The sequence below is a fragment of the Squalius cephalus genome (assembly GCF_949319135.1).
Source record: "Squalius cephalus genome assembly, chromosome: 7".
Lineage (NCBI taxonomy): Eukaryota > Metazoa > Chordata > Actinopteri > Cypriniformes > Leuciscidae > Squalius > Squalius cephalus.
In genome coordinates, this window is record NC_137128.1 from 23,186,453 (window position 1) to 23,198,795 (window position 12,343).

General features: G+C 39.0%; 1 protein-coding gene across 8 annotated transcripts in view; it reads left to right on the forward strand.

Annotated features, from left to right (window-relative positions):
- Nucleotides 1-1,269: 1,269 nt before the first annotated feature.
- The window catches only part of clcn2a (chloride channel, voltage-sensitive 2a), a 45,350-nt gene continuing 34,276 nt past the window's right edge, over nucleotides 1,270-12,343 (forward strand). For 5 of the 8 annotated variants that reach the window (XM_079875713.1, XM_079875718.1, XM_079875715.1 and 2 more), the window contains exon 1: nucleotides 4,265-4,592. In XM_079875713.1, the coding sequence (XP_079731839.1) occupies nucleotides 4,542-4,592 (51 nt within the window). In that variant the 5' untranslated portion in view covers nucleotides 4,265-4,541. Of the gene's footprint in view, nucleotides 1,740-4,263; nucleotides 4,593-12,343 lie in introns of those variants that run through there. The other 3 variants (XM_079875719.1, XM_079875716.1, XM_079875714.1) reach the window with 3 other exon arrangements.

Below are 12,343 nucleotides of genomic sequence, written 5' to 3' on the forward strand. Positions count from 1 at the left end.
GAAAAATGTGCCCCAAAGCGATTGAGAAAAACTGTATATAAAATATTGATATGTAGTCAGTCTCCCTATTTGGATGGTAACAGCCTATAATGATACAAATATGTTTAAGGATCTCTGTATTTTTAATTGTCCAGGGCTAAAAGAAAGCAGGTGTGTGTATGAATCAGCAGAGCTGAATGAGTGTGCTCAGACGGCCTACTTTCACGACCAGCCTGCTGGTGTCTCTGTCCCTTTGCGAGTTATCATAAATATTTGTTTTATTCAGCTCCAAACCTCCAACATAGCCTATCTCTTTGCCAGATTAAACACATACACACACACACACACACACACACACACACACACACACACACACACACACACACACACACACACACACACACACACACACACACACACACACACACACACAACACTTAAGACAAGCTTCAGCTGTAATTTCAATTCACATTTTTCAGTCTAGGCACATCACCTGTTTGCCTGATGTTCAAATGCATGCACAGTGCCGAAAAATAAAGCAGGTATATCTTCCTAGCAACACACCTGTTGTCTTTGGATTTGGCAAATTGTTGTAAACATGAGGAGATCATTCACTCTTTCTTCGCTGCAAATGAGAACGCTGAGCCAGAATGGAGATAGTTATGTATAAATAGGCTATGGGAGAGTGTTTGTTCTGAACATTACCACACACTGAAATTAAAGGATCTCACCACTCTCTCTCTCTTTCTCAGTGGCGAAACAGTCTTACGCTCAGTCACCCTGCAGCAGCCCACAAGTCACAGCTGTGAAAAATCAGGATAGGGCTAAAAGCCCTGGAGTTGCTGTGATCACGACAAGCTCTGAACAGCATCGGTAATGATTACAACACCACACATAGGCCTATATGTGGAAAATGTCTGACAGACAGACAGATAGATAGATAGATAGATAGATAGATAGATAGATAGATAGATAGATAGACAGACAGACAGACAGACAGACAGACAGACAGACAGACAGACAGACAGATAGATAGATAGATAGATAGATAGATAGATAGATAGATAGATAGATAGATAGATAGATAGATAGATAGATAGATAGATAGATAGATAGATGGATAGATAGATAGATAAGTTAGTGAATGATCAAAAGTATTTACTCAAAAACGATACATTCTGTCAATCAGCACAATATGAAGATGCGCCATCAAATGCCATTAATGACGGGAAATAGGAACAGAAGTGGAGTCAAACCCGCTATAACTAAACCAGTGACGGAACCCGCATTGCATCACAGAATCAATTCCTGGCCAGTGCACGCGCCCCAGGCTCTGCCGGCTTAATTACTCCTTTACCTTTCAGCGCGTGCAGTGCACACTAATCCGAACCGTTTAAGTGATGCATTAACACCGTCAAGCATGTGTTAAGGAAAGCGCTCGCCTTTCTTTTTTTTTTTCTTTTTTTTTGTTGAAGTTTAGCTTCCAGTCTGAGGCGAATTCAAAGACGAGCGAGAGGCATCAGCAACAGGGCACTGCCAATTCACCGGTGTGGACAATTATACAGAAAGTATCTCGATCATCAATCGAGCAATCGGTAGCGAACATCACTGACGTCATTACTGGATATTGATTGCGTTGCTATAATTGTGTGGGGATTTCTTAACATTTTTGCGTCATTAATGGAGCGGCGTAGGTGACGTTTGGACTGTTGCGTTCGAGAGGAGCTCTTACTCAAGACTAAAAGCCGGCGCGGAAAAATGTAAGTAGCCGCCACAGACGAAATAGCAACCTGTTAAGGTGTCCAATATTGCTGCTGTTAAAGCGCGTCAGAAGTCACACAACTGCCATCAAAACAATCCGTTTAAAGCTTTTGCGTGTCATTCTTATTCCGAAGGGCATTTAATCGACTTGGTTATCTTGTGGGGCTCAAGGGCACAGTGTTATTCGTGCAGGGAGTTGAATAGCCTACGTCTGATTTTCTTGTCTAGATCCTCTAACGAGGACAAATAGGCTCAATGTAAGATGATGTCCTAATATCTCTTTCAAGAAACCCTGTGGATTCAGTCGTTTATGCTTCTAGATCCAATGTCCCTTCAAGGTCCTTTCTTATGTTGGAGGAATCTGAAGAGCAAAGGGAAAAAAATGTAATTGATATTGCATCCACATAATTCAAAACAGAAATCAATACCATCACCTCTGCATTCATCTTAAAGGACAAATTCACTTCACAGTTTAGAAGTGGGCAAAATCACATAACTTGGAGAGAAACTTTATCTTCTTAACTTGTTTGATTTGGCATCATTTAGAGTTGATAAATCAATCAGTCATTTTGATTAAAAAATGCTGCAAATGTATATGGTAAAAATGGCAGCTGTGTTTAGTAGAACATTACCATAAAAATACTCTTGATGATATTACAAGCATTAGGCTACATGATGGCATTTTGGTGACCATATTTCACAATTCTTAAATGTGTGTCATTAAATGTTATAATGTTATTATACCACCCTATTTGAGCTGTTAAAATCGTTTTGTTACAGTTATTAGTCAAAATGTACTATCAATTTATAGCATTTCTCCATTCTTTTTTTTCTGTTCAAATTACAAAAAACAAACACAGTGTGTTTTTTTATTTCCATGCTGAATGTTTTCACACTCATAGAACTTTGAATGAGCTTAAACCACTTTGTTGCAGGCCAGTATTGAGCAGAAGACAGCCACATGCTATTGAGTTGAATGCGCACCGGGTCTTATTCCCTGTCTGGGATGGTAATGTACATGCATGTAATCTAACATTGACCCTTGTTTCACACCCCCACTACGGATCGATGTCTCATTTTCTCTCCCAGACCCGTATTCAAATAGTCAATGAGGAAGATGTTCTTTTTAACTCTACTGAGCTTCCACAATTCATTAAAGGAACATTACTGAAAGTTTTGTGGAAGATGCATCGAATTGGGTCAGTGTGTTAGCGCTGAGGGCGTTGGAACACCCAATTCAAAGAAATGTGCAGTGGGTGAGGATGCTCACCTGTCCAAATCATCTTTGTATGATGTTTGTAGCCAATTGAAGATGGTTTGCACAACGCAGTCTGATGTACAGGTATAAAGAAAGAAATAACGTCTCATGTTTATTTACTTGAAAAAGATATTATGGTCATCCAAAAATTGATTTCCAAACCTTTCTTTCTTCTGTGGAACACATAGCCTACACAATATATATATATATATATATATATATAAGAACGATGTGGTTCAAACAACATTGACTTTCATTTATTGATATGAAAAAAAAAAACTTTTTTTTCTCAAAATATCTTCTTTTATGTTCCACAGAAGAGAGAATGTCATACAGGCTTAAAAAGGACATGAGGGTGAGTAAATTATTACAGAATTTTTATTTTTGGGTGAACTGTCCCTTTAAAAAGAAATAGCTTATATCTGTGAAGAACTGTTAAGCAGTGACTGCCAGATATGACCGTGTTTGCAATCATCTTTTTGATGACCGGTGCACAAACAAAGACATGTTGTTTCTATCAGCAGAGACAGGGTTGTGTTATGTACGAGTATGTATGCATGGAAGAGAGAGAAAGAGCTTGAACACATACACAAAAACACTGCAGTGTTGCAAGAAAACTGTCAGAATTCACAGTGATGCATTCATATTTCATCCCAGCCTGTGCTCCTGCTGTTCCCTGAGCTGGCAGCGGACCTGTTACTGAGCCCAAAAGCAGCCTACCAGTTTCTATCTCTGTAGGGAAATCTGTTTAACAACCCATTGGTTTCTTTCCCTCTCTCCAAGGAATTCTGTCTTTCATCCCGTGAAGACTTTGAGCTGCTTGTGGGCCGAGCTTGAAATGCAGCCTATGCATCTATATTTAGTATTTACTGTAAGCACAAGTAATGTTAATGAGCAGTGTAATGAACTGCCCACCGGCTCTCCACTGGTTTTTAAAGAGAGGATGTTCTGTGTTATTACAGATCAGTTCATTTCTCCTTATAGGCAAAAGGAAGGGTAACAGGTGCATCACAGTTTTTCAACTGAATCCATTTAGTAGGCTATTTTCTTTCATTGAAATAACAAATTTTAGTATGAACTTTCTATGAACTGAAAACAGGCTACCTCTCTCTCTGCCTTACAGGATTGCATGGTTCGTTTAAAACTTAGTCATAAAGCCATAAAATAGCCTGGTATACGTAATCTACGCGTTAAGTGCTTGAGTTCACGGTAGTGCAAAATAGCGATTAGTCACACAGCGGGAGAAAATACATCTATTGATTTTTGACAGTCGAGTCAACACAGGTATGGAGTGTAGTAACCCCTGTCTTCCCACACAAAGTGGGGTTTCAGCGCGTTATGGCATTTATTGCTGCGCGCGCACGGGCACATGGAAGAGTTCATTCGACAGCTGGATGAGCTGCTGGGCTGTTTTCTGCGGAGAAAGACCTGTTACTCGGTTCATACAGCTTGTTGAATAGCGTCCCAGTGATGCGGAGGTGATCTTGTGGCGTTTGGGAATACCGTTTCGCCTTTAAATTAAATTCCCGCTATAGCCTACGTTATGGCGCGAGACCGAGCCCAACAGCGCGTGCTTCAGTACCAGCAAACTCTGGTGAGTATTGCTGGTCAACGTGATTGTTTTTATTATCGCGAAACGACCTGTTTTATCCTCAGAGGTTCGTACAAGTATGATTGAGTAAATGTAAAACTGTGGATTTATTTAAGTTCTGAATGAAATTTCCCTTTGAATTGCTTAAGTAGAGGATAATACATATAGGCTAAGTTGGAGAGAATGTAATTGTAGGCCAGGAGTGTAAAAGACGGTTGATATTTAATTTGTGTGTTGCTCGACATTTGTATCAAACGTATATGTTTCCAGCTAATTAAGTGAACTCTATATTGATATAGGTGGTAGCCTAATGCTGTGGAGTCCATAATAACATTTTAAGCAACTAATGGCATCATTTGCATTGAGTTCTAACAGATTTCAAGTTTAAGGGCATCATCAAAGTCCTCCCTTCATTTAGCTTCATCCCCTTAGTGCCCCTCCTACTCCTGCTCTTGCACTTGTGGACTAAATGTAGATCCACTCTGCATATTAATTGACTCATGCACCAGTTCCCCCCCCCCCCCCCCCCCCCCCCCCCATCTCTGTCACATGATGATTGACAGCTGTACCCCGGAGCACTTGACAGGGATGTCTCTATATTCAGGCAGATGTGAAGAGGAGGAGAACTGTAGAAGGACATGTTCAAACGGTTGGTATGGGGTAGTCTTCTCATTCTGCACCAAAATCCCCTGCTTCACCCCTCCCACTAACATCCATCTATCTGAGTAAGTTTTTTTGCACTGTTATGACAAATGTGTTTGCATAATGATGGTAGGCGTGAAGTGGCCGCACTCGGATCCATGTGTTGCATTCGTGTCTTGTCTTTTTGAGTTCAGGCTATTTCTGAGCAGCCTTTCTCCCTGCAGGGCCAGACGATGTGTTCCACAGCGTCTATGTGTGTGATGAATGAAACTGGGACATTTTTTTTCTGGCCCTGCTTTCCTTATCGGCGAGAGGATCAATACAGCGCTATACAAAATGGTGGCTGGAGACTCACGGTTTCATTGCCTCTCTCAACACCTTTCCTTTTTGACCAGGGGTTGGACCTCGTTCTGATTGATGTCTTTATCATTGACTGTCCTCACATTCACAATGTGCTTTCCTGCATTGCCAGACACTTGGCCAAAGGAGGATTAGTCTGTGATGTGTGTTTTTCCATTCCATGTTTGTTTTTCTTTCAGTATATGCACAAGCTCACTCTGTATTTTATTCTTTATTGTCTAAATGCTCAAATGTGGCAGATACTGTCAGTTTTAAGAAATCTTGCACAGTGATTCATGTTTCCACTGAAACTCATGATTGCACTGGCGATATTAACTCCTCAAAAGGCTTTTGAAATGGTCTTGCAGGTAAGGGCATCACAAGTGCAGTAAGTCTGCTCTTAGTGGCCTTTTGTATCTTGCAGCTCTCGATTGCACATACCCACACTATTTGTGATTTTCTTCCCCTCAGCGCAAAAAATCTATTTCTCTCAAAACCTTCTCATCTGCACTGGCAGTACCTTTGAAAGATTTTGCTGTATTGTTTAGATAGAAGAAGGGAATGAACCATACAGCTCACATTTCTGCTTCCTCACGAGAGCCAGGGTCAAATGTGCTTTCCCCAAGCTCTCAGCAAAAATAGCATGCCTGGGGAAACTTTCTTCCTGGCTTTAGCACACATCACTCCTCTGTGTCACTGGCACTTCTGCATGGACTGGTGGAGAGTCTCTGCTATCACCCTCTCTGATCATTGGCAGCATTCAATCCATCAAAAATCCGTTCAGCATTTCTGGCTGAAATGCTGCAGCCCTAGCAGAGCTGATATGAGATGAGAGCTGAATAAGAGCTGAGTAAAGATTACAGACAGGTGTCAGTCTGGAGGCAAGCAGTGGCAGAAACCAGGTGCACCTTATTTCCATTTAAAAATCATAAGAGTGACTGTTTACTTGGCTGAGAGGATGGAAAAGTGATAGTACTGCTGAAAGATTGGTTGAGTAAAATAGGGATTGAGTGTTCTGGTGAAACTGGTTGAGTCATAGAAGACATTAGTCAGGACTACAAGAGCAGTGGCAGTTAAAGGAATAGTGCACCCAAAAATGACAAATGCATTTTGTCATTATTTACTCGTCGTCATGTCATTCCATTTTTTTTCTTGAGATGTTGTTTTTTTTTTTTTCATAAAAAGAAAGTGGTTGGTGACTGCCAAATGACAAAATGGCACATACAAATGTGTTAAATATGTTTTGTTACACTTACATTCAAAAGTTTGCAGTCTGTAAGATTTTACTTTAAATACATCCTTTTATTCTGCAAGGATGCATTAAATTGGTGAAAAGCGGTAGTGAAGACATTTATAATGTTACAAAAGTTTCAAATAAACGCTAATAAAATTTTAATAAAATAATTAATTAAAGAATAGCCTACTGAAAAAATGTATCATGATTTCCTATATGAATATGCTATCATATGGCTTCAGAACACATGGAGTATAATGCAAAAGCCACATGGAGTATATTATGGATAATGTACATCCAGCTGCTCTGCTTTATTCTGAGATAACAACCGGCTGGATGTACATTATCTTGCTTATTACATGGCTACTTGCCACATAAGTAAATAATTAGACACGAAATATTGATCTGAGTCAAATTATTTTATTATGTCTTTAAGCTTCCACTGAGCAGTTGTTAGTGCAGCAAGTTCAAACTAGACGGACATTTAAGGGATACGGTACAGTCAGACCACTTATTACACAGCATTTCACCGCATAAATAATTATGGGGATAAGAGATGCTGATTTGAGATGAAACTTTTAAAATCGTACCTGTTTGTTATCTTATAATTCAATGTACAAAACAATAGTCACAAAATGGCATCAGTTGTGTTTGAATGAAATGAGAGAGCGAGTCCACGATACTGGATGACATAGTTAAAAATCTGTACACAAAATATTGATTTGATGGAGTTTTTATAGTTTAATATCTCACCAAACGCAAAACTTCCACGAAGAAAAAACGCTCCTAGCAACTGCTGACTTAAGTAACCCATATGAGCCTGTTACCTGTTTTCAGTGGTTGTTATCGAGGAATAACATACTGCTGGATGGCGCGATTGACCAATCAGAATCAAGTATTCCACAGCCATGTAATAATTTGAACCCTTTCACAGGTAAGTTGAAAAATAATATTCTAGCTGCACCCCCCAACCCCGCCCCCCGAGAGAGTTTTTTAAGGCAAACGTTGTTTTAGAACGTATCACCTTATTATTATAAGCCTTTTTAATTATTATGTTAGCTGATCTATAATGTGCAAAGGGCGTCGCCATGTTAGTTTGCACCGCAATTCAGAGATTCGTATCTGTCGGATTTACAACACATCAATTCATCCATCCCAGCAAGCAATAGCTGTCATTTCACCGACTAGGTTAACTATAGACCCGAAATAGTCCGGCTATGAGTAACCCACTTCTAGCCAAAATAACCTTGAATTTGGTTGCATGTCATTTTTTCATTTCTTTGACATGTTCTATGCATAGTCTGTGCATCTATTCATGGGCTATTGTTTGACGTCTATTCAATTTTCACTGACAACCCAAATTTTGCCTTGTTTTAGCCTAGACGTCAGGGCTGTGTTTGGACGGCTATTAGACGTCTTTTAAAGCAAAATTGCTTGTTAGGATGTCTCCTGAAATACATGAATTTAGGTGGCCTGTGAAGTGGGAGAAGAATAGAGTAAGTTTTATAGTTCCCTAATACCTACAAAATGTGTATCTGACATGAATAAAACACATTGTCAATTTATATAGTCTGTATGATGCACTGAACATTCTAATCACACCGGTGTGATTGTACGCGTCAAAGGGTTTAAGCTTGAAAATTCTGCCTAACATCTCCTTTTGTGTTTCATGGAATGAAATGAGTTGGTATGATAAGGATATAAGACAAGTAAAGGATGATTTTAATTTTTGTGTGAACTGTCTCTTAAAACTCTGCCTCAGATTGAGTAGAGAAGGTGTTGTGACCCATGGTTTTGACCTTTCAGGGTGTGTTTCAAGATAGCTTGCCAGTTTCCTCAACCAGGGGAGGAGGATTTCGGCCACCGATGAGATCAAAGAGTGTAGATGTGCTGAGGACACAAGTCCTACAGTGTGACATCAGCCTCACCACACATAACCAGCATGGTGCTCGCAGTCACAGACATGTGATTATGCTTTTAGCACCGCTAGAGGATCTTTACAGTGTACTAAAGCAGGAAGATGGTAGTGACCTCACACTTTACCCACAAACCATGGCAAGAGAGAGATGTATGGGGCGGGATGTCTTTAATAGCCAGTGGTACTGCCTGCGGTTTAGTCATGCATGCATGTAAATTGATCTGCAGTGTTCATACGCTCTTAGATGAATGATTTGCTGAAGAGATATGCTATTCATCACTCTCCAAGATGATTTGACTAGCCCATTTATGATTTTTTTCTACAAATGAAGCGATGAATAACCTTAAGCAGGCAAGGCACCAGCTCTAATGACAGCCATACCTACTTGATTGCAAAATGGATTAAAGAAGGCAGTTTAATCCCACATCAGCTTTTAGTCGCATGCTCGCCATCCAAGCATCTGAAACACCATTTGGCCCTGAACCACTATAATTTAATAGAACACCTCAAGTAAAGATATTACACATTTCTTTAATATTCTTCATTCTGGCTCAATGTCAAACCGTCCCACACCAGGTTGGGTGGAGTCATTAGTCTAATGGGATCAATGCCTTAATGCTTTTTTTTTTTCTTGCAAGGGATGTTTTGGGGAAACAGGAAAAGTTATGGTTGCTGACAGAGGTTGGTTTCGTGAATCTGTTAAATGCTAATCCAATACATCCTTTGCCTTACTTTTTCCATTATATAAATTAAAGAAGGTCTGACATGGCGGATCTAAAACTTATCTTGATGTTGATAAGGGAAGGAATTTGCACAAAAAGGCATGATATCATCCTATCAAGAATGTCGGCAAAAATATATTTTAAAGCCAATAGGTAAGATGTTGTTTATGATCTTGAGAGAAGTTTCTGCCTTGTTTTCACCACAAAATAAAACTAGAGCGGCGTATACACTACCTTTCAAAAATTTGGGGTCAGTAAGATGTTTAGTCTTTCAGCAAGGACACATTAAACTGATCAAAAGTGACAGTACATTATTTGTAATTTTGCTAAAGATTGTTGCTTCAGGTAGGCTGTTGTTTGAACTTTCCAAAGAATTCTGAAATATATTATGCAGACAGATTTTTTTCAACATGGATACACTGGCAGAGCTTTGTCTAAGCTTGGCCACCCCTTTGGCCACCCCTCTCACAACTGCTGTTTCTGTCTCTTTTTTTATTTACAAAAATTGCGTTTATTAAAACACTAAACCGTCTCTTTAAGACCACAAAAAACGTGAGACTTTTCAGACGCACACTCCAACTTCACCTCAGCGCCAGGCGCAAGTCAAACGAGTGCGGAAATATGCAAGTGCCGAATGAGCTTCAGCAGAACATCAGACAGTATGCACATAGTAAATATAGATTCAATCTTTCTCAACTGGTGGTTTGCAAGACCGTTTTGAGTAAGTCGAGTAGTGTGCAGTCAACAACAAACATAATTCTCTTTTTTTCTGATGCTACTTTTATTTTAGAAAATGTGTGTGAAAGCTTGTGACACTTCTGTCAGATGCTGAGAAAAGGGCGTTGTCCTCATTCAGTTGGCTATCTTCGGTAAGATGAGATGTTGTCAGGCCAAATGTCAGTAAAACTAACTAACTTTTCTGTCATACGGCTGACAACCGTTGTACTGTGCTTGCGGTATGCACATCACGCGCAAATGCGGCGTGCTGTAGCCCTAGTTCTGTCGTCAATTAACTCATGTAAGAATCAAAAAGGCGATTAAGCTGTCAAAACTGCATGCATGTATTTGTTATATATGCGTCACATGTGTCTGGATTAAAATATTCTGCTATGTGAGATCACAATTTAAGGCACAAACTGATATGTAATGTTTTAATATCCAAATAAATGTGAGCACTGTGCATTTGTACTAGAAGATAGGCATTAATTTTGCGTTAATTTGTAAAGGACAAACAAAAATGGATAATTTTTAAATCCATAAAATAACTAATTTTACATTCTGGCAACATCACATTAAAGCTACACTGTGTGATTTTTACCCCCATCTAGCGGTGAAATTGTATATGACTACCCAGTGAATATTAGTTTCTGTTCCTCTCAATTCCGAGGGCGTTTTAACTCCTACGGTGGCCGTATTATTCCAAGATTAACATGGCTTCAAGTTATCGACTTCGTCCATGACAATAATAAACAATACGTCTAAAATGAATAAAACTACAGGACAGATGTCAGGAGGTAAACGTCACCCTTGGAATCGGCTATCCCAGCATAATCAGATTAGGCTAACGTTACAATGTGTACAAAGTAAAAGCAATTAAAAATAACTAAAATTTACAGTGTCCTTTTTTTTATATAGCTTAAAAAATTGCGCCTTTAAAACTATTCATCACCTGTGATCCGTCGCAGCACAGATTTATGTTACAAGGTAAACAATACTTTTTCACCATTGACGCGAGGATGAAGTTATACTAGAGGTCGTTCTGGCGTTATGCACAACCATGCTATGGTTAGACAAGCAACTATAAAACTTCGAATTTACACAAATGAATTACAACAGGCTGAATTACCTGTCGAGAAGAAAGCAGGCAACCTCGGCGTCCGTTTTAAAATCTTTTCTCCTCATGAGCTCTTTCCATCTGGGAAAAGTTACTCCAATATTGACTATGGTCTTGCTGATTTGTCTGTCGCGTTGACGTTTTAATTCTCTCTTTCAAATGTGAGTACACACACACACCACACTATCTTTCAAATCTGCCGGCACTCGCGAGCTCGCGAGTAATCTCCCCCTCGCATTCGTCTCTGTGTCACTGAGTGAAAAACGCAAAAGGCGAAGCTTGAATTTACAGGCATGTCCCTCTTTGGCTAATGTAGTTTCAAGATGGAGGGGCAACATGGCGACCGGCATTCTAACCCCTCACCCGTATGTACTTTCAATGGTAGATTATAAACTTAAGAGAATACTTTATTACTTGAAAGAAGTAAATATACATTAATGAGCACATATATTTTTGAAAGAACTAAGTGTTTTTTGCTAAGAATCAACTAAAAAAGTTACACAGTGTAGCTTTAAGAAAAACATAACATTTTACATTATGTGCTGTTGACTTCCGCCTTGTTCACATTCTTGCACATGGCGATTCAAAAGATAACTTTTGTTTTCCTTTTGAATTTAGGTATGATAGAACTGTTGCAATTATTTATTTTGACAACTAATATTGAAAGTTAAACATATATTTAGAGTTCATTGATTATATAAAACGCATTGAAGGTTGAATAATCTTTGGACTACAGTATTTATCTGCATGTTATCTCATCCATGAAGATGCAACAATGTAAAACAAGCTATTGGAGATTTTGAGAACCAGAACCAAGCTAACTGAGCAAGTTGAACTTTAGCTATAGTGTGTGCCCTTATTACTATTTAATTAATTTTAATATGAGGTGGTGGGTAATATTAAAAAAATATATAAAATTCACTCAGTATTCCATGATTCCTAATTCACTATCTCAATTACAATTAAGTACAAATTAACTTTATTCAGTTGTGTAGGCACTAAAACAGTCCAATACATTATAGTCAAATTATTTTTTATGATAAAATAATTAAGATTTCTGTGCCA